This window comes from Oncorhynchus clarkii, chromosome 5 (genome assembly GCF_045791955.1).
Source record: "Oncorhynchus clarkii lewisi isolate Uvic-CL-2024 chromosome 5, UVic_Ocla_1.0, whole genome shotgun sequence".
Classification (NCBI taxonomy): Eukaryota; Metazoa; Chordata; class Actinopteri; order Salmoniformes; family Salmonidae; genus Oncorhynchus; species Oncorhynchus clarkii.
This window is the reverse complement of record NC_092151.1, coordinates 60149986-60177597: the sequence shown is the minus strand read 5'-3', so window position 1 is coordinate 60177597 and position 27612 is coordinate 60149986. Positions and strand designations below refer to the sequence as shown.

At 42.7% G+C, this 27612-nt stretch overlaps 1 protein-coding gene across 6 annotated transcripts in view; it reads left to right on the top strand.

Annotated features, from left to right (window-relative positions):
* The window catches only part of LOC139409135 (phosphatidylinositol 4-phosphate 5-kinase type-1 gamma-like), an 89857-nt gene that overhangs the window by 28920 nt on the left and 33325 nt on the right, over positions 1 to 27612 (top strand). For 5 of the 6 annotated variants that reach the window (XM_071153885.1, XM_071153881.1, XM_071153884.1 and 2 more), the window contains exons 2-5: positions 13175 to 13206; positions 14451 to 14537; positions 15275 to 15405; positions 17605 to 17722. In XM_071153885.1, the coding sequence (XP_071009986.1) occupies positions 13175 to 13206; positions 14451 to 14537; positions 15275 to 15405; positions 17605 to 17722 (368 nt within the window). The remainder of the gene's footprint in view (positions 1 to 13174; positions 13207 to 14450; positions 14538 to 15274; positions 15406 to 17604; positions 17723 to 27612) is intronic. The other variant, XM_071153883.1, reaches the window with a different exon arrangement.

The following is a 27612-nucleotide window of genomic DNA, read 5'->3' as shown; positions in this document are numbered from 1 at the left end:
AACAAACAAAAAACATTTTTACACCTTTATTTAACTAGGCAAGTCAGTTAAGAACACATTCTCATTTTCAATGACGGCCTAGGAACAGGCCGGGACAGATTTTTACCTTGCCTGCCTGTTACGCGAATGCAATCGATCAAATTGTAGACGCGGCAATCTGTATTCAATACAGGAACAAAAAGAAACCAGCACTGCTTTTCACGTCTTGCGCAACTCACAAAAGTGTCCCCAGTTCCAAGTTGGCCTACTTCTTCATAGCACAAAGGAATAACCTCAACCATATTCCAAAGACTGGCGACATCGTGTGGAAGCGGAAGGAACTGAAAATAGGTTCCTATTAAATATCCAATGGCAAAGACAATATAGTGAACAGAGAGGGGGGAAAAATACATTCTGAACAGTTAGTCCTCAGGGTTTTGCCTGCTACATAAGTCCTGTTATACTCACAGACATGATTCAAACAGTTTTAGAAACTTCAGTGTTTTCTATCCAAATCTGAATAATATGAATAATATGCATATGTTATATTCTTATATTCTTGGCATGAGTAGCAGGAAGTTGAAATTGGGCATTTATTTATTCAAAAGTGAAAATTCTGCCCCCTAGCTTTGAGGTTATTGAGAGACAATTGCATCGGTCCGCGGACCCCAAACCGATCCAAATGTAGCATGCATCGGTCAGAAAATCGATTAAAACGTTATGAATTGCTGGTTCACCGAATTTATTTATTTTATTTTAATTTTTTACATTCTTTCTACCTTCCAAAAATACCTCTCATCTTTTGTGACAACAGATGTGTCCTCCCCTTCAGTATTGAACTGCATGTAGAGGCTGCAAAATCTGGACCCCTACAAATCAGCCGGGATAGACAATCTGGACCCTTTCTTTCTAAAATTATCTGCCGAAATTGTAACGCAACGGACATAAATACCCCTATAAACTTTTTACAAATGAAATTAAATAAATATATTCAAACACAAGCTTAGCCTTTTGTTAACAACACTGTCATCTCAGATTTTCAAAATATGCGTTACAGCCAACGCTAGACAAGCATTTGTGTAAGTTTATCATGGCATAATGCTATGCTAGGCTCTGCTGGCAGCAGGCAACATTTTCACAAAAATAAGAAAAGCAACCAAATTAAATAATTTACCTTTGAAGAACTTTGGATGCTTTCACTCAGGAGACTCCCAGTTAGATAGCAAATGTTCCTTTTTTCCCAAAATATTATTTTTGTAGGCGAAAAAGCTCTCGTTTCTTCACCATGCTTGGCTGAGAAATCCAATATCGACAGAAACACGGCAAACGTTGTTTAGGATCCATCCTCAAGGTGTTTTTAACAAATATATTCGATAATATATCCATCGAGGCAGTTGGTTTCTCATAAGAAGCGATTGGAAAATGGCTACCTCAGTATTTTACGCAAGGTTTTCTGCGGGAGACACCATGTGACCACATGTCATATATGGTCCCTTACGGCCATTCTTCAAGGGAAATGACTAAAAAGACGTCACAATGCTGTAGACACCTTGGGGAAAACGTAAGCTCATTCGTAGCTCATTCACAGCCATATAAGGAGTCATTGGCATGAGGCGGTTTCAGAAAATGCGGCACTTCCTGGTTGGATTTTTATCTGGGTTTCGCCTGTAACATCAGTTCTGTGGCACTCACAGACAATATCTTTGCAATTTTGGAAACGTCAGAGTGTCTTCTTTCCAAAGCTGTCAATTATATGCATAGTCAAGCATCTTTTCGTGACAAAATATCTTGTTTAAAACAGGAACGTTTTTCATCCAAAAATTAAAATAGCGCCCCCTAAATCCAACTGGTTAACAACCCTCCAGGCAAGCTTCAATGCCATACAACTCTCCTTCCGTGGCCTCCAATTGCTCTTAAATACAAGTAAAACTAAATGCATGCTCTTCAACCGATCGCTACCTGCACCTGCCCGCTTGTCCAACATCACTACTCTGGACGGCTCTGACTTAGAATACGTGGACAACTACAAATACTTAGGTGTCTGGTTAGACTGTAAACTCTCCTTCCAGACCCATATCAAACATCTCCAATCCAAAGTTATGTCTAGAATTGGCTTCCTATTTCGCAACAAAGCATCCTTCACTCATGCTGCCAAACATACCCTTGTAAAACTGACCATCCTACCAATCCTCGACTTCGGCGATGTAATTTACAAAATAGCCTCCAATACCCTACTCAACAAATTGGATGCAGTCTATCACAGTGCAATCCATTTTGTCACCAAAGCCCCATATACTACCCACCATTGCGACCTGTACGCTCTCGTTGGCTGGCCTTCGCTTCATACTCGTCCCAAAACCCACTGGCTCCATGTCATCTACAAGACCCTGCTAGGTAAAGTTCCCCCTTATCTCAGCTCGCTGGTCACCATAGCATCTCCCACCTGTAGCACACGCTTCAGCAGGTATGTCTCTCTAGTCACCCCCAAAACCAATTATTTATTTGGCCGCCTCTCCTTCCAGTTCTCTGCTGCCAATGACTGGAACGAACTACAAAAATCTCTGAAACTGGAAACACTTATCTCCCGCACTAGCTTTAAGCACCAACTGACAGAGCAGCTCACAGATTACTGCACCTGTACATAGCCCACCTATAATTTAGCCCAAACAACTACCTCTTTCCCTACTGTATTTATTTTATTTATTTATTTATTTTGCTCCTTTGCACCCCATTATTTTTATTTCTACTTTGCACATTCTTCCACTGCAAATCTACCATTCCAGTGTTTTACTTGCTATATTGTATTTACTTTGCCACCATGGCCTTTTTTTAGCCTTTACCTCCCTTATCTCACCTCATTTGCTCACATCGTATATAGACTTGTTTATACTGTATTATTGACTGTATGTTTGTTTTACTCCATGTGTAACTCTGTGTCGTTGTATGTGTCAAACTGCTTTGCTTTATCTTGGCCAGGTCGCAATTGTAAATGAGAACTTGTTCTCAACTTGCCTACCTGGTTAAATAAAGGTGAAATTAAAATAAATAAAAAAAAATGTAACTGTGTTGACAGTCACTGATCTGCAAGTCATTAAGCAGCCCCAGGCAATAACATCCTAGTCAAACTGTGCCCAGTTTCGCACGCTTACCAACGCCAGGTAGGCGGCCTGTTCCTGATCTTGCACATCTGCACGTCACCTTCAGTATTCAAATGCTAAAATGTCTTTATGTGATGTTAGGCTTTATTAGTTGAATGAAAACCTGTGTCATTTGCTAGGTTATTGTTATCAATGCACTGTTAACATTTTTATCAAAGTAAGGGGTGGTGAAATCCAAAGTTGTGCTATATAATTCATTGGTTATGGCATAGCTCATTTGTAAATGATAAATATTGATACATTAATAGTTTTTAAACATTTAATCTGCAAAAATGGCAAGTTCATTATTGGGAGATGGTGATTTCAGAACCAACGTGGGGGGACAAAGAACATCGGCTACATTGCCCCCCCAATCTGATAATGTTAGTGAGGTGGTTCTCTAATCAAACCGAATTGCACCGAAACTGAAACTTACCTTTCCTGTATTGTATCCAAGCCCAAATCATCTGGCCACCTATTTCACAAGTTTGTTTCCGACTTTGTAAGGGCACATTTTAGCTCCTTATTCAACCCTAGTACCTCCATAGGAAGCTGTGGTTGAGCCACATATGGTCAGCCTCTTGCTGAGTCCAGATGTTATGTCTAGCCTAACCCAGGAGTTTGGGAAGGTGTGCACTGCTACGGTCGCACCCATATAGCAGACTCTAGGTAAACAAGAGCATTAGCTCTTAGTCACCAGAGCAAGATGTGCTTCTCTCAGCAACCAACACCATGATTATTTATGGTCTACTGAGTGAAACAGAACCTAGCTACTACTCATGTTTTTAAACTGTCATGGTCCCCTATGTTCACCCTAAAAGGACTTTCATGCCGCTCACAAATTCTCTTGACAGTTTCGGGGATCAGCGAGAGATAATTGCTCAGCTCTGATCCAAGGCCCCAGTAAGTGATGAAAACAAGGTAGGGGGAAGAGCGAGGGAGAGAAATCCCCTTCCCCATCTTCTCTCAGGATGAAGCTACTGCCCAGTAGTCTTACAGGAGCATACATCTCCAGGGAGGATATGCTGACACACACACACACACACACACACACACACACACACACAGGACACCCCAAGAATTGGTGTGCATAGGACTTGGTAAACATTCCGCTGTCTACTAGACTGTGTGGGGAAGTAAACCAAAGTCCTTTAAAAGAGAGAGGTGTATTTTTATAACATGGTCTAGATGTGTTCTTAGTACACCCATCCTCCTGACAGATTCACATAATTAGTCGGCCCAGTATTGACACATCATGCTCTGCAGATGGTCGTATCCTGTCTACTGTAGGTCTTGGAACGAATGAGTCCTATTCATCAGCATACCACACCCTGTTATGTCACAACATTTGGTTAGAGAAACTGGCTATGATTAAGCACGCCAATCCATGTTAATGTGTGTTGACATCTGTGTGTGCTGGAGCATGTTGTTTATCAGACCACGGTCTTTGTCTGTCCCAGCCAAGCAGGGTTTCTGGGTGAATGACAGAGTCATGCTGGGTCCATCTCCAGCATACTGTCCATCATTCCCATTGAGACAGATAGGAGACTGAGCATTGAGTCAGAGGGCAGCCAGTGTCAGAGACAGCAGAGGCTCCACTCAGGCAGGCAGTGTTAAGCCCTAAGGAGTTAATGTTAGAGCCCTGTGAAGCAGTGCATTGTGGACTTGGAGAGACTGGCTTGCCTTTACTGCTGCATTTTATAAGGGTCAAGCCCTTACATGTACATCAATGCATCATTTTTGAGAAAGTTCAAATTGCCAATGTGTATTTTGCAGTAGCCTAAAATTAGGATTTGGCTGTAAGTGACCGCATTCCAGGCCATGACCGGACACAGGAGGTCTGTGGAGGTTTTGAGTCTATAAGTCTACAGTCATTGAGACCCAAGCAGTCGGCAGAGCGGACTAGGTATTAATAAAGATACAATGTATTAATTTGCTTTGAATTTCCATCTCAATGGCTGAGTTCAGTTTGGGTTGTGGTGTTGAAAGAAAATGTACTAAGCACTTTTGCCATCTGGTCTCAATGGATCAGTCTTTTAAAAATGTCAAAAGTTAGAGAAGCAGTATTGACCATGTAGCCTAGCCATTGTCTTTCATGGAGAGGAAAGGCCACAAAAATGTTGTTTTTGGCAATGGTAGTCAGTGTGCCAATACACCAGGTTCCATCTTGAGTTTCACTATATTGTTATTGTCCTGCTTTCAAAGGAAACAACACCTACTTGTCCTGAGAAGCCTCTATGTCCTGTCCTTCATGTCAGCTGGGTGAGTTAGGGGATTACAGTACTACTCATTGAGTGACTTTGACTTGGACACGATGTTGCTTAGACTAGTGTTTGTCTATTCTGAAGCTCCATTATGGAACAAAGAGACCACATAACCCAATATATTTTAGAGGGCTGAACATGATTACTTATTCAGGTCACTTTAGCAGTTTCACCCCTGGGCAGTTATCTCCATTGCTGCACCATCGAACGTTCTACATTCCAATTTGGATGTCAGAGTCTATTTTTTTATTTTTATGAATCAGTCAATCCAGGAAGTGAATTGAAATTACATTCATATTAGTTATTTCTTTCAATCCCTAAACTGACTGAATTAAAAAGGAATTGACCTCAACCCTTTGTATGTTTTGGTGTCCCAAACATACAATGGCCCAAACATACAGTATAATGCTAGTGTCTTTAGAAGACACCATTGAGATGACTGTGCTGGCAGACTCCATTGAGCAGCAGCTCAGCCCACCCATAGGTCTCAATGACTGTTGCTTTTTATTAACTCAGAGCTGCTATTGATCAAAATGGAGCCTCAGTTGGCTTCATGAAAAGCTATAAATCTCCCCCAGGCACAGGCTGTATCTACTGTCAGCTATATACTGACTGCATATTACATGTCACTAAGTGGTTATGTTGACTAGACTATCATTTCAATGCAAGAATGAATTGTGTTTTAAGTTGTGGTATGGTTTGCCCATTTAAGATGTGTTTTGGAGTGCTAGTCCAGCCATTCTCTATCTGTGGGTTACTGGTATGCCATCTGTTGGCGTGTGGGTAATATAGGGTAATACTGCCGGTTACTGTAATTGCAAGGAATGTGTTAAGCCTAAACGGTTTAGCATTAGTAAAGTTGATGGTTTCTTAATTATGAGTGTGGTCACTCAATAGTCTCCATTTTGGAATGGGTGAAATCCGACAATTTAGTGACGTCTTGGTCACACTGGAGCAGACAGAGTCAATTACCTCACTACCGCAACTTTCCATCCCGACTTGGACCAAAAACAGAGGAGGAGGGAAGGAGAGAGCAACTTGTGATCTAGAGAGAGACAAAGGTGTTGTCCACCATCAGGGTTTTGTGGTGGCCCGTCTACTTCTGTGGATTCAATACTCAACAACATACAGGCCTTGCTCTTTTTCAAACCTAATTTTGTTGCCCTGCTTTTGTTTTGGCCTAACTTTAATTGCAGCGGAATGAGTAAAATGAATAAAATATAGGCCTACAGCAAATATAATTGTTGTGTGTGACTAGGGCTGTGACGGTCTTGGAATTTCAGGTGACGGTAATTGGCCAGGCCAATGTACACATTGACCGACATAACCGTTCAGGGGGAGGTAAAAAAAAAAGGGGGGGGGGGGGTCACAATTCTGTTTGTAACTTGTTTACATGGATATGCTTCTTAATTAAAATGTATTTTAAACAAGTAATTACAATTCATTATTATCATGGCATTTCATTATTATTGTTCAGGTTATTACTTCTAAATATGAATCAACCAATGAATAAATGCCGGGTTGGAGAGGATCTTGTAACTGCTGCTGCAGTCATTCGATGGCAGTGGTATTGACATATTGAGATAAATAATGTAGCTTAAACCTCTGAAAATAGGACTTTTACAAGATTAAATCATGACAGGAACGTTTTGATTCTTATTAAAGAGTCCAGACAGGCTACTTTATTAACTTTTTGAATCGACATATACACTTACCATGAGTATATAAAACATTAGGATTGAAACAATACCTATTGATGACTTGGCAAATACTACTGTATACACTGAGTATACTAAACATTAAGAACACCTGCTCTTTCCATGACAGACTGACCAGGTGAATCCAGGTGAAAGCTATGATTCCGTATTGATTTCACTTGTTAAATTAACTTCAATCAGTGTAGATAAAGGGGAGGAGACAGCCTAAATAAGGATTTTTAAGCCTTGAGACATGGATTGTGTATGTGTGCCATTCAGAGTGTGAATGCTGATTTTCATCTTTTGTCTTGCCCGAACACACACCCCCATAAAAGCACCCGTCAGTCAAAGCCACCAGCGTCAGACACAAGCAAATATTTCTCCATTATTTAAAAAAATGTTTAAATCTAGGCTTACCTTAACGCTTTCCGAAATTAGGCTATAAGATAAATGATGGGGACAGCTATGCTAAAGTATGAAGATGAAACTGACAATCATTAACATAGAAACAAATACACATGTCCATAGCCTAGCATATTCATCAACGGCACTGATTATCAAGGGTTTTAGAAAGATTTTTCAGACACTGTGAGGAACTTTATAATGCGTGAGGTGAAGAACAAATGACTGAGAAGCCTAGCAGGGCTCTGTCAACAGGACAGAGAAACAAGACACACGCTCATTAACACATGGATGCCGAAAATGATGGTATGAAATACACCAAAAACTTTTTTCTCACAAGTGTAGCAGGTTGTGAACTCTGTAAACAACTATTCCACTCCGAGAATGAGAATGGTAAATTGCTGTAATTAATACATGCATTAACAAATGTATGTAACCAAATTACAGGGATTACCAGTAAATGGCCTGTTTTACAAACAGTAGGCTACCAAATGGGCAATCATAAAAGTGCATTGTGGGCTGACACGTTCTATTTGCAGGAATAGGAGGGCGGTAATTTTTTTTGTCCCGCCTAGGGCAGCTTATTGGCAAGGACCGGGCCTGATCAGCGTTTATTAGTCTATAAATTAAGAAAAGATTCAGTATCAAATTATGCCAGGTTGGAGAGGATTGGTGCATTGCCCATTTGACACAACATTAGTGCATTATAGGCCTCAGAGCCGGAACGACCTCGTCGACTGCTGAGGAATAATTAATATATAGTCAGACACTTCCAACCTTTTTTAAAAGAAGACAGATGTATTTATTTACTAACAAGCAATAAAAACGTGTGTTTAAAAAATATAGCCTATAGCGCTCTACACCCTTGTGTAGCTAATCTACGCTGAACAAAAATATAAACACAACATGTACATTTAGTGTGTGGAATGAAGGCAGAATGTGTCTGATTCCAGGTATATGTGCATACTCATAAAATCCAGTTGACCTCAATTGGGGAGCCATGGAAACCAGGGAATGGGGAGTGGACGGGGAGTGTGTGCAGTTGCATCTAGGAGGATTTGGCTTTGTTTGTGATAGGGCTGACCCCATTTAGTCGACTGGTCGATTTGTTTTGTCGATAGGCTGTTGGTCGACAGATGTTTTTAGTCGAGCAGTAACAAATATATATATATATATATATATATATATTTTTTTTTTTTAAATTGCACACAAGATACCGGTCTGATTTGCTCCTCTCTCTGTGGACTAATCCATTAAGGAGGCCACGGTCCAAGAAAAAGAGGAGTGTGTCTCAGCTGCACAAGGCACGTCTCTCCAGAATGCGCCCTCTCCCACCATTTTGTGCATAGTCATTGTTTCATAACTTGTGTGCATTGTTTGCTGTGTCTGTCAATTCCCCATTACATATATCACTAGTAGTAGCCTACATTTTAACATTAATTCCCATAATTTCTAATCTGCAATGTATTTTTGTTTAGTTATGGTATTTCGGTTAAGACATTTATTATTATTATTTATTATTATTATTATTATTATTATTATAGTAATTTACTGTTCTCATTGTTGGGGTGGACACGTTGTTTGCAGAACTCACAACCTATGCTAGACTTGTGAGAAACACATTTTTGTTTATTTCATTCCATTTACGAGTTTTGTCAATTTATCGTCTTTTGTTTGAAACGCTCCTGTCGATGTTGACTAAGGATGAGCACTTGTTCACCCGTATATAAGTAGGACTAGTCTACATGGTCTGCACGCAAATGTAGGCCTATAATGTAGGGACGTTTTGATTTAGTATTTCTGATTGTCTTAACTACCACTAATGAGCTGTGGAGCATTACCCCCAAAAATGTCACCTCAAACAGCAAGTAAACAGTGCCTGTTTTTAGAATCAATTGAGAATGACAATAGTTCCTAAAAAGTATTTGAAAAATATTTTCAGCTCGCTCTTTTTCAATAACCACTCGGCATGAAAACGAAAAATATAATGCTCTGATCCAGTGGAAACGTCATAAAATACTTAAAATTCTTATCCCTTGCACAAATAGCCTACAGCTGTGTCTGTCCCGAGCTCACTGGTGCAGGAAACTCTGAGACCCAGAATATTTTATACAATGTTGCAAGTTTGCTAGCACAAGATTCCAGCCAACCCAGTTGATAGTTGATACGATGTTACAAGTTCGTTTCAGACAGGCCAAGCATAGCCAATGTGATTTTATAGGATATTTATTTTTTCAGGATATTTTGTACCAGCAGGCTGCAATGTTTTTATTAGTTGGCTTAATGTAGGCTATTTTTACATAGTTGACTATTTTAATAAAAGTTATTTTTAGATTTGTATAATTTTCATTTATACTGAACAAAAATATAAACGCAACATGTAAAGGGTTGGTCCCATGTTTCATGAGATGAAATAAAAGATCCCACAAAAAGCATATTTATTTATTTGTTTACATCCCTATTAGTGAGGATTAATCCATCCACCTGATGTGTGGCATATCAAGAATCTGATTAAACAGCATGATCATTACACAGGTGCACCTTGTGTTGGGGACAGTAAAAGGCCACTCTAAAATGTAAGTTTTGTCACACAACACAATGCCACAGATGTCTCAAGTTTTGATGGAGCGTGCAATTGGCATGTTGACTGCAGTAATGTCCATCAGAGCTGTTGCCAGAAAATGTAATGTTAATTTCTCTACCATAAGCCGCCTCCAATGTTGTTTTAAAGAATTTGGCAGAACATCCAACCGGCCTCACAACCACAGACCATGTGTAACCACGCCAGCCCAGGACCTCCACATCAGGCTTCTTCACTATCGGGATTGTCTGAGACCAGCCAACTGGACAGCTAATGAAACTGAGGAGTATTTTTGTGGGGAAGCCCTTTTGTGGAGAAAAAAACATTCCTATTGGGTGGGCCTGTTCAGTGTAGATTTAGATAGAATGTAGATTAACCTCAGACAATGATGTTGTGATACAAAGACTTGGCACTCCACATGAAAAGTTTGCTGACCCAGCGGTTGCAAATTACTGGCAACTTCAGGATTGTAACCCCAGAATCTGCGAAGACCATCAGTAGCGGAAGGAGGAGGGTCGGAACAGTTAAAAAAAATTCTGGTTAGGTTATATTGATATCTTGCTCCCTCTTAAGTCATTTGTGTGTTATTTAATCAAACAGCATGCTTAAAGCATAAGACAAGTTGATTTTATTAAAACACAAATGCTATGTCATATATGGAAAAATACATGTTTTAGAATTTCGACCACTCAATTGGTTGAAAGAAGGTCGACCAATGTTTTTTTTTGTCGCCTAATTTGTTAGGATGATTGCATGAGAAAGTCAACCGTACAACATAGACCATAATACAGCCATCTCCCGAGTGGCACAGCGGTCTAAGGCACTGTATCTCAGTGCAAGAGGCGTCACTACAGTCCCTGGTTCGTATCCAGGCTGTATCACATCCGGCCGTGATTGGGAGTCCCATAGGGCGGCGCACAATTGGCCCAGCATCGTCCAAGTTTGGCTGGGCCACATATTTACTATATATCAAATCAAATCAAATGTTTTTATATAGCCCTTCGTACATCAGCGGATATCTCAAAGTGCTGTACAGAAACCCAGCCTCAAACAGCAAGCAGTGCAGGTGTAGAAGCACCTTGTAGAATATACATTCTACAAACTGCAAACCCAGAGCAAGAATAGGTAAATAAACTATCAGTTTAAGCGTGTGATAGGGAGAGGTACGGTGAGGCTGAACTATCACACACAGTAGGCTTGTTCATTCTCCCCTGGTCTGTTAAGTTCGACACTTGGGCTCATTTAGCTGATGGCCAGGAGGCACTTAGCGAGTGACCTTGAGGGAGGTGACTGATGCACGTGGAAATTAGCGAGAGGACAGGACACCTCCAGAATGCCTTTGTCCCATGACTCCCTCCGTCCCTCCCTGTCATCCACTACTAATGGACTCGCTGCTAATGGCTTTATGTGGCAAAAAAGCTAACAGATTACCTGGTCTGCTTAGTACTTCCCAGGACTGGTTGGTTTTTATTGTGATGAGTAGGCTATATTTGTTTATCCCCCTGCACAGCTTTGTAATACATGGGGATGGTCTTCACTGGTTCTGCCATGTAATCGACATGGTTCATTGACTAGACCTCAATCCCTCCCTAGGTCAGGAGCACATGGGAGTGACCGATCCCATTGGAAACCTCACCAGCGCCATATCTGCCTTGTAGGTTTCAAGGTCTTCTTCACACAATGACGCAATCAGTACTCTCAAAGAACTGGAAAATGGACCGAAGAAGTGCTCCAGTCACCACCATGCGATTTGAAGGCAACAAAATGGAAAAGAAACCAGTGAAGCTTGTAGCAAATCCATATAGATTACAACCAGTCAGTCAGACCTTTATGGTGGTGAAGATCTGAGGAAGGGTTCACAAAAAAAAAATGCCTGGAAACCTGTGGCGTAATAATAACACCTGGCTGGCTGTCTGAACGGCTGTAGGCATGCAGAAGCAAAATGGCTCTAGTCTAGTAAGATACAAGGGGAAACGAGCTCACTGTTCACAGGGCAAAATGACAGGGGGGCTTTTATAAAGAAAACAGGAACGGAGGAAAGACTTAGGGTCTGCCCGGTAACAAGGAGGATAGGCACCTCTCTCCTCTCATTCTAACCATCTGCATTGTCAACATTCTCAGTCTCAACGTGGTTGGATGTAATGTTTTTCTTTTTTCTTTATGCAATGTTCCAGCCTGCCTGCAGAAGCATTGCATTGGCACGTTTTGGCTTGATCATCCCTCAGCAAAGCTGTGTGTGACAGAGGGAGCGAGTGAGTTACAGAGAGCTGGAGGGGAGGAGAGGGAGGAGGGCTGGCTAAGTCACATGGGCAACCAGAGGAAGCAGGCAGGCAGACTTTAGCACTGCAGCTTAAAGGAGAAAAACATATTCAGAGAACATGCAGATTCTCCTCTTTGCGGCCCTCTGTCATCACATCGCCTACTCCCGTTGCCTTTCGCACCTGGTGTAGCCTATAACGCATTCTTATTCTAAATGAATGTATTTATATAGGCCATTCAAATTGCACTATTACTGTCTGCGTGTTACTCATGTTAAATAGATAAGCCTAATTTTAACAATGTCGGTGTGAACCACTGTCAGCTTTAAATGCCTCAGTCAGTCAGTGTATTGACTCTTGATGTAATCAGCCCACTGGCGTCTAGTGTTAATACTCCTAAGAGTGAACTGAATCAATCAAGCCAGTAGTGTGTTGTGTTGTGTTGTGCTATCTGAGCTCCCCTCTCAGTCCTTCATTATGCTAAGTGGTGAAATTGGCTACAATTATGGATCTATTTCAGGCCAGCTGGGGAGAACAGAACAGCAGAGCTCACTGATTACTTCCTTTGTTGTTTACGTCTTCACATCGCTTGGTTTTATGGAATGGTAGAAATGCTGGAGTGGGACTGGGGATGGGTGGATGGTACGGATTACCAGGAGGAATGGGCATGGTTTAGTGATTTGGTAACCATCCCCTCCACTACCTGCCCCCCACTGTTTTTTTACACTTAACATTCTGTTTGTTCCTTCTAACACTAATGATGTGAAGTAATGGAGCCCCTCGTAGGACTCACGCTCTCTCTCTCTCCCTCTCTCTCCTATCTCTCTCTCTCGATCTCTCTCTCTCTCTCACACAGACTATTCTGCTAGAAAAGCACACATCACAGAGGTAATGTACTTGCTTATTTTACTTTTATTTAGCCCATATGACCGTGAAATACATTTGACTCTTCCTCCCTGACATGCCCTTTACGTTAACCCCCCTCTCCTCACTGTGATCCTACACACACCATTTCCCTATACTCTGTATGTGTTCTGACTGCTACACACACCATTTCCCTATACTCTGTATGTTTTCTGACTGCTACACACACCATTTCCCTATACTCTGTATGTGTTCTGACTGCTACACACACCATTTCCCTATACTCTGTATGTGTTCTGACTGCTACACACACCATTTCCCTATACTCTGTATGTGTTCTGACTGCTACACACACCGTCTCCATCTACTTTGATCCCCCTGCACGTCAATCCTCATAGTGTGTGATCTCTGTTTGCTACACTTTATATAAAGACTTCAGCATCAGTATGCTCAGGGGTAGTGAGGGAATCTCCATAGGGACTTGGTTATAAGCCCCTTCCATGTTCCACTCTGCCCTGCGATGAGAAGCACCCACTCTCAATTTGAAAGAGGAGCTTGAAGGGACACTCAGTCCACTCAGACGGCTTAGTGACACATTTACAAAGCGTTCACACCTGTGTCAAGTTTGCACTTGTGATTTTCAAAGGGGAATGCAGGACAAAAGAAATCAAAGCTGAAAAACGTGAAACTGTCCTTGTACCTCTTGATATTCAGGAAAAACTCTAGATCACCTTGACTCCACACACAATCAATACATTTTGAGTTCAGGCTATAACACTCTACAATGTGGAAAAAGTCAAGGGGTCTGAATACTTTCTGAAGGCGCTCACTTTCACATACTCTGCTGCTACGCTGTTTGTCTATCCTGATTGCCTAGTCACTTTTACCCCAATCTATATGTACATATTACCTACATTACCTCAACTGCCTCGTACCCCTGCACATTGACTCGGCACCGGTGCTCCTTGTACTGTATATAGCCTCGTTATTGTTATTTTATTGTGTTACTATTTCCTTTTAAGTAAGTAAGCATTTCACGGTAAAGTCTACACCTGGCGCATGTGAATACATTTGATTCGATTGACCTTTTGTTCCTCATTTGATGTGTTTATTATTGCAAAGAACAGGTGGAAACTTCACACTGGTGCTGCAAACGCTTGATAAACACTAACCTCAGGTGTTCGTGTTGTTAGTGTTGTCAGCCCATAGAAGTGAGTATCGGTCTAAATATGTGTCTTAACCACTCTGCTCCATCCTCTGGCCAACAGCTGCCTGGTGTCTCGGGTCTACCAGGCCAGGGGAAGAGGATGGGCCACAGGGGAGTGGACGCGTCCGGAGAGACCACCTACAAGAAGGTAGGCAGTCGGCACCATCTCCCCGGATTTTAGCCAGTCAATCAATTAATTAATCAAGCAAATAGGGATCACATATAGTGCCTGCGCCTTTTACAAATGCCTCACAGCAAAGCAGCCAAACCCCCAATAGAACAAGCCAAGACATTGGCAAGGAAAAACACCCTTGGTAGGCACTTGGCAATGGTCCTTTATGCACAGTTAGGCTACAGCTGTGTGCAGGCATAGCAGAGAAGGGACATAGCTCTGTAAGCCTGCACACTGTACTCTCCACTTATACTATATGTTTTATGGTCACATACACTTGATAGGTGCAGTGAAGTGTGTTGTTTTACAGGGTCAGTCATAGTAGTACGGCACCCCTGGAGCAAATCAGGGTTAAGTGCCTTGCTCAAGGGCACATTGACAGATTTTTGGGGTATTTTTTATATATGTGAGAAGGCATAAAGAAAAGACACTGCAGAGCAATCCGAGTGTGTCTCACAGATAACCACTACTCCGACCCGATTCATCCACCCTGTCTGTCTTTAGCACGTTACACTATAGGTATTCTGGTTTGCGTGTCTGAGTGAGTCAATTTTTGCCTCTTTAGTGTAGAATTCAGTCCCGTCTGAGAGCTGAGCTAATGGAGCTTGTAAATCGTAAGATTTCTCAATGAATACAAATGAGTGGTAGTCCACCAAGCTCAGAAATGTCTTAAGTATTTCCCTAATCCCCACCATCTCTCTCCTCTCCCCCAGACCACGTCCTCCGCCCTGAAAGGTGCCATCCAGCTGGGCATCGGCTACACGGTGGGCAACCTGAGCTCCAAGCCTGAGAGAGACGTCCTCATGCAGGACTTCTATGTGGTGGAGAGCATCTTCTTCCCAAGGTAACCACACCATCGGGGCAGCACACAGCTTTGTGACATTATTAGAATGAGGCCTTTCAAATATATCTGATATTTCTGACCGATCACAAAACTGATCCTAGAGATGTTCTTTTGATGGTAAGTCGTTCGTTATTTACACTAGAATGATTCCTTCATAGTGGTGCAGCGGTCTAAGGCATTGCATCTCAGTGCAAGAGGCCTCACTACAGTCCCTGATTCAATTCCAGGCTGTGTCACATCCGGCCGTGATTGGGAGTCCCACAGGGCAGCGCACAATTGGCCCAGCGTTGTCCGGGTTTGGCCGTGATATGCCGTAGTTGTAAATAAGAATTTGTTCTTAACTGACTCACCTAGTTAAATAAAGGTTCAATTGAAAATATATTTTTTTAACCTTTATTTAACTAGGCAAGTCAATTAAACAAATTCTTATTTACAATGACAGCCTACCAAAAGGCCTCCTGCAGGGACGGGGGCTGGGATTAAAAATATAGGACAAAACACACATCACAACAAGAGAGACACCACAACACTAGATAAAGAGAAACCTAAGTTGATAACATAGCATGGCAGAAACACATGACAACACAGCATAATTAATAGCAACACCACATGACAACGACATGGTAGCAGCACAAAACATGGTACAAACATTATTGGCCAGCACAAAGGCAAGAAGGTAGAGAACAATACATCACGCGAAGCAGCCACAACTGTCGGTAAGAGTGTCCATGATTGAGTCTTTGAATGAAGAGATTGAGATAAAAATGTCCAGTTTGAGTGTTTTTGCAGCTCATTCCAGTCGCTAGCTGCAGAAAACTGAAAAGAGGTGGGACCCAGGCATGTGTGCGCTTTGGGGACCTTTAACAGAATGTGATTGGCAGAACGGGTGTTGTATGTGGAGGATGAGGGCTGCAGTAGATATCTTCGATAGGGGGGAGTGAGGCCTAAGAGGGGTTTATAAATAATCGTCAACTTGCGACCCACTAGTTATACAGAGATGACCAGTTTACCAGGAGTGTAGAGTGCAGTGATGTGTCCTATGTGGCGCAATGGTAGCAAATCTGATGGCCAAATGTTTAAGAACATCTAGCCGATCTATAAATTACGTCTCCGTAGTAGAGGTCGACCGATTAATCGGAACGGCTGATTAATTAGTGCCGATTTCAAGTTTTCATAACAATCGGAAATCGTATTTTTGGGCACCGATTTAATCTATTTTTTTATATACCTTTATTTAACTAGGCAAGTCAGTTAAGAACACATTCTTACTTTCAATGACGGCCTAGGAACTGTGGGTTAACTACCTCGACAGATTTTCACCTTGTCAGCCCGGGGGAGCCAATCTTGCAACCTTATAGTTAACTAGTCCAATGCAATAACGACTTGCCTCTCTCTCGTTGCACTCCACAAGGAGACTGCCTGTTACGTGAATGCAGTAAGCCAAGGTAAGTTGCTAGCTAGCATTAAACGTATCTTATAAAAAACAATCAATCATAATCACTAGTTAACTACACATGGTTGATGATATTACTAGATATTATCTAGCGTGTCCTGCTTTGCATATAATCTGACTGAGCATACAAGTATCTAAGTATCTGACTGAGCGGTGGTAGGCAGAAGCAGGCGCGTAAACATTCATTCAAACAGCACTTTTATGCGTTTTGCTAGCAGGTCTTTGTTGTGCGTCAAGCATTGAGCTGTTTATGCTATCAACTCCCGAGATTAGGCTGGTGTAACCGAAGTGAAATGGCTAGCTAGTTAGCGCGCACTAATAGCGTTTCAAACGTCACTCGCTCTGAGCCTTCTAGTAGTTGTTCCCCTTGCTCTGCATGGGTAACGCTGCTTTGATGGTGGCTGTTGTCGTTGTGTTGCTGGTTCGAGCCCAGGGAGGAGCGAGGAGAGGGGCCGAAGCTATACTGTTACACTGGCAATACTAAAGTGCCTATAAGAACATCTAATAGTCAAAGGTTAATGAAATACAAATGATATAGAGGGAATTAGTCCTATAATTCCTATAATAACTACAACCTAAAACTTCTTACCTGGGAATATTGAAGACTCATGTACCTCTGTTTTGGAGGTGTTCAGAACAAGGTTAAGGGCAGAGAAAGCTTGTTGGACACTAAGAAAGCTTTGTTGTAGAGCATTTAACACAAAATCCCATATCTAAAAGCCTTTCTCCTTCTCTCCTGGTCCCAGTGAAGGCAGCAACCTGACTCCAGCCCACCACTTCCCAGACTTCCGCTTCAAGACGTATGCTCCCGTGGCCTTCCGCTACTTCAGGGAGCTCTTTGGGATCAGGCCTGATGACTACCTGGTAAGAACATGTAACTCTATCCTTTTTCAACCATGACAACAGACATGAACACATAGCATGGTGTCACCATACATTAGATATCCAGAATGAACAGAGGAGCATTCATTTTCTATTTTTTACTTAACACTTATTGTTCTTAACTTCTTAAAGCATTGTTGGTTAAGGGCTTGTAAGTAAGCATTTCACTGTAAGGTGCAAGGTGCACTGTTGTATTCAGTGCATTATAAATACAATTTGATTTAATAGGTCAGTGTTGAGGAATGGTTTTAGGGTAGCTAGTGCACCAATTCCTGATCCCACTTTTTATTTTGTTTTATTTATTTAACCTTTATTTAACTAGGCAAGTTAGTTAAGAACAAATTCTTATTTACACTGACGATCTACCAAAAGGCAGAAGGCCTCCTGTGGGGGCTGGGATTATTATGATTATTTTTTAAATAATAACAAATAGGACATAACACACATCAGGACAAGAAAGAAAAAAACTACATAAAGAGAGACCTAAGACGACAACATAGCATGGCAGCAACACAACATGGCAGCACAAAACATAGTACAAACATTATTGGGCACAGACAACAGCGCAAAAGGCAAGAAGGTAGAGACAACAATACATCACGTGAAGCAGCCACAACTGTCAGTAAGTGGAGAGACCAGTTTACCAGGAGTGTAGAGTGCAGTGACGTGTCCTATAAGGAGCATTGGTGGCAAATCTGAATCCTGAATAGTAAAGAACATCTAGCCGCTCGAGAGCACCCTTACCTACCGATCTATAAATTATGTCTCCGTAGTCTAGCATGGGTAGGATGGTCATCTGAATCAGCTTTGATATGTGCTTAGAGAAGGACAGTGTACCTTCTAGCCATACTCCCAAGTACTTGTATGAGGTGACTACCTCAAGCTCTAAACCCTCAGAGGTAGTAATCACACCTGTGGGGAGAGGGGCATTCTTCTTACCAATCCACATGATCTTTGTTTTGGAGGTGTTCAGAACAAGGTTAAGGGCAGAGTAAGCTTGTTGGACACTAAGAAAGCTTTGTTGTAGAACAGAACACAAAATACGGGGAGGGGCCAGCTGAGTATAAGACTGTATCGTCTGCATGTAATTGGATGAGAGAGCTTCCTACTGCTTAAGATATGTTGTTGATGTAAATTGAGAAGAGCGTGGGACCTAGGATCGAGCCTTGGAGTACTCTCTTGGTGACAGAAGCAGGTCTCTGTACAAAAGCTGTTCAGAGGCTCCCTGTATAGAGAGACTGAGGTAACCAGTCCACCTGCTGTGTCCTGGTCTTAGCCAACACTCCCACAGCCTGCTGCCCTCTCCCTCCCTCTCGGTCCAGCCTGCTGCCAGCAGCACAGCAGGCAATGTAGCACCATGACTGGGAGCGTGGTTTCTCCCACTAGACAGGCAGGCACGAGTCACTGCTGGAGAGAGGTTGGGAAGAATATCAGGAGAGACGGGGGAGGGACAGGCAGGGTTGGAGAGTTTGGGAGAGCGGAAGAAATGGGCTAAGAAATACTGTGTGGATGAATAGGGATATTAGGCAGGGAGAAGCAGAGATGGGGACGGCGAAGGGAGAAATGGTGAGTAGAGAGGATGAAGGCTGGGGAGGGCCAGAGAAGGGTTGGGGGGTGCTATAAGAAGTCTGGGCAGAGAGATGGTTAGGCCCAGAGGAGGTCTGGGGAAGTGGTTAGTGTGGTGGCAGAGTGAGTCACTGCTCCTCCGTGAGTGGTCAGCAGTCTGGGCATGTGTCTGTGTACATGACAAATAGGATGCACACATGTCCTTGTGTGTTTCGCTATGACTGTCATGGAATTTTGGATGATGGTTAATTGTCAACCATAAAATAAAAACGTGCATTTTCTCCTGTCCTGTGCTGCTCCCGACTGCATAGGACTCAAATCATGTTTACTGTCAACCCAGGCTGACAGCTAATTGAGGGTATATAGCATGCTGCTGTTAACTATACGCTCTGTAGTCAAGTCAGTGTTCCCTATTTTTAATTTTTTAATTTACCCCCTTTTTTTCCCCAATTTCGTGGTATCCAATTGTTTAGTAGCTACTTATTATCTTGTCTCATCGCTACAACTCCCGTACGGGCTCGGGAGAGACGAAGGTTGAAAGTCATGCGTCCTCCGATACACAACCCAACCAAGCCGCACTGCTTCTTAACACAGCGCACATCCAACCCGGAAGCCAGCCGCACCAATGTGTCGGAGGAAACACCGTGCACCTGGCAACCTTGGTTAGCGTGCACTGCGCCCGGCCCGCCACAGGAGTCGCTGGTGCGCGATGAGACAAGGATATCCCTACCGGCCAAGCCCTCCCTAACCCGGACGACGCTGGGCTGTGCGTCGCCCCCACGGACCTCCCGGTCACGGCAGAGCCTGGGCGCAAACCCAGAGTCTCTGGTGGCACAGCTGGCGCTGCAATACAGCGCCCTTAACCACTGCGCCACCCGGGAGGCCCAGTGTTCCCTTTTTTTGGTAAGCCTTTTTTTTGCATGCATTTCCTCATACTCGTTTGCAACAACACTTTGCTGAAACAAGGAGCAACAAAGTTTCAGCACGCTGTAAAGAGTCCATGTTACCGTGGAAACGGACTCAACTGCACGCAGGTCTTGTATTTTTTTAATGTCCTGCAGTCCCGTCTTCAGTCAGTTTAAAGCACTATAATTGTTCTACAACACAATTCTAAAACTGTCTGTTAGGTGTGGACCAGGCTTACTTTTACTTTACTGCTTTTGGGTAAAGTTTGTCGACTTAAATGAAGTTAATCAACAATAAACGGTTATACAATTACCCTGCCAACCCTAGCTATGACATAATAATGCGTGCGTGCGATAGACATAGTGTCAGACCTCATAGCCTCATTGTCTCATTGTATCTGTGCTGGCTGACTGGCATTGTGTTTGGCTGTGTATCAACATGTACAGACACAATGCAAGAATTTGGTCTTAGTTATTCCTTTGTTCCATTTCGGACAACAATGTACAGAACTACAGTAGAGTATATGGGCAAATTCTGTTTGTATTGATTTTCTGAATAGCAAATAGCAGTGTACAGTCGTGGCCAAAAGTTTTGAGAATGACACACATATACATTTTCACAGTGTCTGCTGCCTCAGTTTGTATGATTGCAATTTGAATATACTCCAGAATGTTATTTGCCATGCGAATGAACTGAATCCCCCAAAAACATTTCCACTGCATTTCAGCTCTGCCACAAAAGGACCAGCCAGTGATGTCAGTGATGTCAGTGATTCTCTCGTTAAAGCAGGTGTGAGTGTTGACGAGGACAAGGCTGGAGATCACTCTGTCATGCCGATTGAGTTCGAATAACAGACTGGAAGCTTCAAAAGGAGGGTGGTGCTTGGAATAATTGTTCTTCCTCTGTCAACTATGGTTACCTGCAAGGAAACACATGCCGTCATCATTGCTTTGCACGAAAAGGGCTTCACAGGCAAGGATATTGCTGCCAGTAAGATTGCACCTAAATCAACCATTTATCGGATCATCAAGAACTTCAAGGAGAGCAGTTCAATTGTTGTGAAGAAGGCTTCAGGGCGCCCAAGAAAGTCCAGCAAGAGCCAGGACTGTCTCCTAAAGTTGATTCAGCTGCGTGATCGGGGCACCACCAGTACAGAGCTTGCTCAGGAATGGCAGCAAACCAGGTGTGAGTTCATCTGCACGCACAGTGAGCCGAAGACTTTTGGAGGATGGCCTGGTGTCAAGAAGGGCAGCAAAGAAGCCACTCCTCTCCAGGAAAAACATCAGGGACAGACTGATATTCTGCAAAAGGTACAGGGATTGGACTGCTGAGGACTGGGGTAAAGTCATTTTCTCTGATGAATCCCCAATCTGATTGTTTGGGGCATTCGGAAAAAAGCTTGTCCGGAGAAAACAAGGTGAGCGCTACCATCAGTCCTGTGTCATGCCAACAGTAAAGCATCCTGAGTCCATTCATGTGTGGGGTTGCTTCTCTGCCAAGGGAGTGGGCTCACTCACAATTTTGCCGAACAACATAGCCACGAATAAAGAATGGTACCAACACATCCTCCGAGAGCAACTTCTCTTGACCATCCAGGAACAGTTTGGTGACGGACAATGCCTTTTCCAGCATGATGGAGCACCTTGCCATAAGGCAAAAGTGATAACTAAGTGGCTCGGGGAACAAAACATCAATATTTTGGGTCCATGGCCAGGAAACTCCCCAGACCTTAATCCCATTGAGAACTTGTGGTCAATCCTCAAGAGGCGTAGTGGACAAAGAAAAACCCACAAATTCTGACAAACTCCAAGCATTGATTATGCAAGAATGGGCTGCCATCAGTCAGGATGTGGCCCAGAAGTTAATTGACAGCATGCCAGGGTGGATTGCAGAGGTCTTGAAAAATAAGGGTTAACACTGCAAATATTGACCCTTTGCATCAACTTCATGTAATTGTCAATAAAAGCCTTTGACACTTATGAAATGCTGGTAATGATACTTCAGTATTCCATAGTAACATCTGACAAAAATATCTAAAGACACTGAAGCAGCAAACTTTGTGAAAATTAATAATTGTGTCATTCTCAAAACTTTTGGCCACGACTGTACTGTACAGAAAATACACCAGTGTGCCTATTCCACAAACACAAACACCATAATCCCCAAAATAACCCAGTCCACAGCTCCTTCCCTCCTCTCCAGAGCTGAATGGGAGTAATTAATTGATTTTATTTGTATTTTATTAGGATCCCCATTAGCCATCGCCAATGGCTACAGCTAGTCTTACTGAGGTCCGACATTATAGACGACTTTACAATTTACATGCATTTAAAACGTGTGTGTGTGTGTGTGTGTGTGTGTGTGTGTGTGTGTGTGTGTGCGCACAATCAGTTACACATACATGGCAGTACATAGACACAACAAGTAGGTCACATGGGGTAGAGGTGTTGCTTTATTTGTTTTTTAAAACCAGGTTTGCTGTTCACTTGCGCTATGTGAGATGGAAGGGAGTTCCATGCACTCATGGCTCTGTATAATACTGTATGTTTCTTTAAATCTGTTCTGGACCTGGGGACTGTGAAAAGACGTCTGGTGGAGTAAGTGTGTTCTGGACCTGGGGACTGTGAAAAGACCTCTGGCGGCATGTCTGGTGGAGTAAGTGTGTGTCAGAGCTATACGTTGACCATGCAAACAATTTGGAATATCTAACGCATTAATGTTTCTTATAAAAACAAGAAGTGATACAGTCAGCCTTTCCTCAAGAGACTGGCATGCATAGTATTGATATTAGCCCTCAGATTACAATGAAGAGCAAAACGTGCCGCTTTGTTCTGGGCCGGCTGCAGCTTAACTAGGTCTTTCTTTGCAGCACTTGACCCATATGACTGGACAATAATCAAGATGAGATCAAACTAGAGCCTGCAGGACTTGCTTTGTGGAGTGTGGTGTAAAAAAATCTGAGCATCTCTATCATGGACAGACCTCTCCCCATCTTTATAACGATTGAATCTATATGTTTTGACCATGACAGTTTACAATCTAAGGTAACACCAAGTAATTTAGCCTCCTCAACTTGCTCAACAGCCACACCATTCATTACCAGATTCAGCTGAGGTTTAGAACTTAGGGAATTATTTATTTACCAAATTCAATGCTCTTAGTTTAAGAGATGTTCAGGACCAGTTTATTACTGGCCACCTATTCTAAAACTGACTGCAACTCTTTGTTTAAGGTTGCAGCGACTTCACTAGTTGCTTACGCGTATAGGGTTGAATCATCAAGATAAATGAACACACAGGCTTTGTTTAATGCCAGTGGCAGGTCATTGGTAAAAATAGAAAAGAATAGAGTGCCAAGAGAAGCTTCCATTAAAGTGTTAAACTGTCCATTAAACTGTTGTGTATGCTATTGCCCCCACGTTGACCAGGCTATATATGAAATATAGTCTGCCTTCATTGTATTACAAAGCAACTTTATTGACCTGAAATTAGTACTGAATGCAGGTGAAACTAAATATGTATTGTTCTCTAGAGCGTATAAAAATAACGTTGATGATTTAAGCATGTGTACTTTGTCCATATTGATAGTGTCCCTGCTTACAAATATCTGGGCATCTGGATAGATGAAAAAGCTGTCTCTTAAAAAGCATATTGATGAGTTAGTTAAGAAGTTGAGAATAAAAATGGGCTTCTTCTCTGTGTTCTATTAGATACAGTGGCTTGCAAAAGTATTCACCCACTTGGCATTTCCCTATTTTGTTGCCTTACAACCTGGAATTTAAATGGGTTTTGGGGGCTTGTATCATTTGATTTACACAACATGCCTACCACTTTGAAGGTGCAAAGCTTGGCACATCTAGCCACTGGGATTTTTGCCCATTCTTTAAGGCAAAACTGCTCCAGCTCCTTCAAGTTGGTTGGGTTCCGCTGGTGTACAGCAATATGTAAGTCATACCACAGATTCTCAATTGGATTGAAGTCTAGGCTTTGACTAGGCCATTCTAAGACATTTAACTGTTTCCCCTTAAACCACTCAAGTGTAGCTTCAGCAGTGTCCTTAGGGTCATTGTCCTGCTAGAAGGTGAACCTCTGTCCCAGTCTCAAATCTCTGGAAGACTGAAACAGGTTTCCCTCAAGAATTTCCCTGTATTTAGCGCCATCCATAATTCCTTTAATTCTGTCCAGTTTCCCAGTCCCTGCAGATGAAAAAAATTGTGTTCTCGGGGTGATGAGAGGTGTTGGGTTTGCACCAGACATAGCATTTTCCTTGATGGCCAAAAAGCTAAATTTTAGTCTCATCTGACCAGAGTACCTTCTTCCATATGTTTGGGGAGTCTCCCACATGCCTTCTGGCGAACAACAAATGTTTGCTTATTTTTTTTCTTTAAGCAATGGCTTTTTTCTGACCACTCTTCCGTAAAGCACAGCTCTGTGGCGTGTACGGCTTAAAATAGTCCTTTTACTTTTGCAAGTTCTGAATCCACGATATGGCAGAGTTTGAAAAGACATAACACATACATTTTTTTCAACAACATGTTATGACAAATAATATCAAAGGCTGCACTGAAAATGTATTTCAGCCAATCATCAGTCATTTGCAGGGGCACAACTTTGGTTTTTGAAGTGGGGGTGGGGGGCATAACTTGGTGGGGGGTATGGGGGTCCTCTGCATCTGAAGCTAATTCCTGCATTTCTACACAATCTAATATGACCCATGGCCCTTCTAGCCGTCTCTATTTAGAACAACATAAAGTAAGCACAAATACCCAGCCATCAAGCTAGGTAAGAAATCATTATTAAATATGTTTAAGAGATTGATAACACTGAACTAGATCAATGATAATTCAATAATCAATACTGTGTTGCGATTTTAACCAATAGCCTACAAGGCTTTTGATTGTCTTTTATTAAGACAGCTATATCAAATTTCTGCCACCTGAACGCCCAACCCCCACCAGTCTAGTTAATAGCTCACTCCCCAACTTCCTTCCCATCTTTTTTTGTATGTCTCAAGGAAAGGTTTGGAAAACAAACATTTTATTTAAAAAACACACACACCTACACATTAACACACAGCAACAGTACACCCTCCATATAATTCATATCATAGGCCTAATAGTACTGTAGATCTCTTTCTAATTGCACACAATATAGCTGGGTCACCCTGTCCTGCCCCTAGGGGTCTAAGGCCCTGCAGCACCCAACCCAACCCACCCCACTCAGCTTTAGGATCTTAGTGAAACATTCATTATTGACATTAGTTGTGTTAGGCCAAGGCCAGAGTGTCAGCCAACAGTATGGCAGAACCCTAGGGCCAGGACTGCGCAGCCCAGCAACTAGTGATTGCTTAAATAGGTATCTCCCCAGACGTGGGCATGATTTAAATACAGACTCCTTTTGTCGTGCTGTATTCCATATAAGGAATCCAGACCTTGTGAGAATTGCTGTGAATGGCAATGCATTTCCTAGGCGCTATAAATGCTAGGTTTCACAGTTTCTTCTGATAAGTCTCCAGTATCAACATTTCCAAGCAAACAAAAACAGGGATAAGGGAGAATCTGTAGACATGTTGAGATAAAATAACATACTCTTTGTCATAATTCAGCCAGCCTTCACAAGACCATAACATATGCAAATATGTTCCCTTTTGTGTTTTACTTCCAGCAGAGGAATTACATTTCTGTGTGCATGATATTCAGTTTCACTTGCATATAGGATGTTCTATGGATGGTCTTAAACTGCAGTCATTACATGAACATGACTGGGCATTCTAACATATCTGTATTCATTCATCATCATCATCATCAATAGCGTATCCCAGGTCTTCCTCACATTTTTGTTTGACATGTTTTGTGTCATCGTGAAAAGCCTCTATCAACCCTCTATCAACCCAACCGTTTGGAAATTAACTTCATGATTATCATCATTAGTCATTTAGGTTAGAGGTTTCCCATAATGCCTTAAAATACTTTCAATCTTTGAAGCTTCTTGTATTTCCAATGTTTGCTGCAAAGAGAAAATAAAGCGTTGTATCTGCAAAAATTCTCCTCCGCTCCGTCACAGACTGGTCTTCCCTGGCTGCCTGACCTCCGCTCCGTCACAGACTGGTCTTCCCTGGCTGCCTGACCTCCGCTCCGTCACAGACTGGTCTTCCCTGGCTGCCTGACCTCCGCTCCGTCACAGACTGGTCTTCCCTGGCTGCCTGACCTCCGCTCCGTCACAGACTGGTCTTCCCTGGCTGCCTGACCTCCGCTCCGTCACAGACTGGTCTTCCCTGGCTGCCTGACCTCCGCTCCGTCACAGACTGGTCTTCCCTGGCTGCCTGACCTCCGCTCCGTCACAGACTGGTCTTCCCTGGCTGCCTGACCTCCGCTCCGTCACAGACTGGTCTTCCCTGGCTGCCTGACCTCCGCTCCGTCACAGACTGGTCTTCCCTGGCTGCCTGACCTCCGCTCCGTCACAGACTGGTCTTCCCTGGCTGCCTGACCTCCGCTCCGTCACAGACTGGTCTTCCCTGGCTGCCTGACCTCCGCTCCGTCACAGACTGGTCTTCCCTGGCTGCCTGACCTCCGCTCCGTCACAGACTGGTCTTCCCTGGCTGCCTGACCTCCGCTCCGTCACAGACTGGTCTTCCCTGGCTGCCTGACCCTGATGAGACCCCTGTCACCATCTGACACTGCTCAGATGAGGCACGACAAAGAATTACTTTGGTGTACATTTATACATTGATTCCATCCATGAACAGAATCAATGGTTCATCAATTGAGATGACCATTATTCCCTGATCCCAGAATGTAACCTACCCATCAACTCAAGATGGAACTTTGTATCCATTCACTGATTGTTATAATATACTGCAAAATTCACGTGAGCTCTGTAGACTGGTCTTCCCTGTCTGTCTGACCTTGCTGGGACACCTGTCACCATCTGATCCCACTAAGACATGATGAGCATAGTGTTGTGTACTGACTGTGAACCATGACAGGGATGCCTGTAGAGCTGTTTATACCATGTCAGTGTGAAAAGTAGGGAATTCGCTAGGGAAACTGATAGATCAATAATGTTACATTGCTATACTGACTAATAAAAACTCACATTGCGCTGAAAAAATATATTGGTTTGCAATTGTTTAGCCCCTGGTTTCAATCGTTTGATTCAAGTCTGTGACTGTGATTGAGGCAAAAAATAATAGCTATATTTTTCTGCCAAACAGCAGTTACCGTCCCAACTAGAACAGTCAACTAAAGAGTATCCAGTTTCTGCTCTGCTTGTTTTTACAACTCTGAGAAAAAGCACAACACAGACAGCAGCTTCCTCTGTTCATAGAAAAAGAAGATGATTGTGGATTACAGGAAAAAGAGGACCGAGCACACCCCCATTCTCATCGACTGGGCTGCAGCG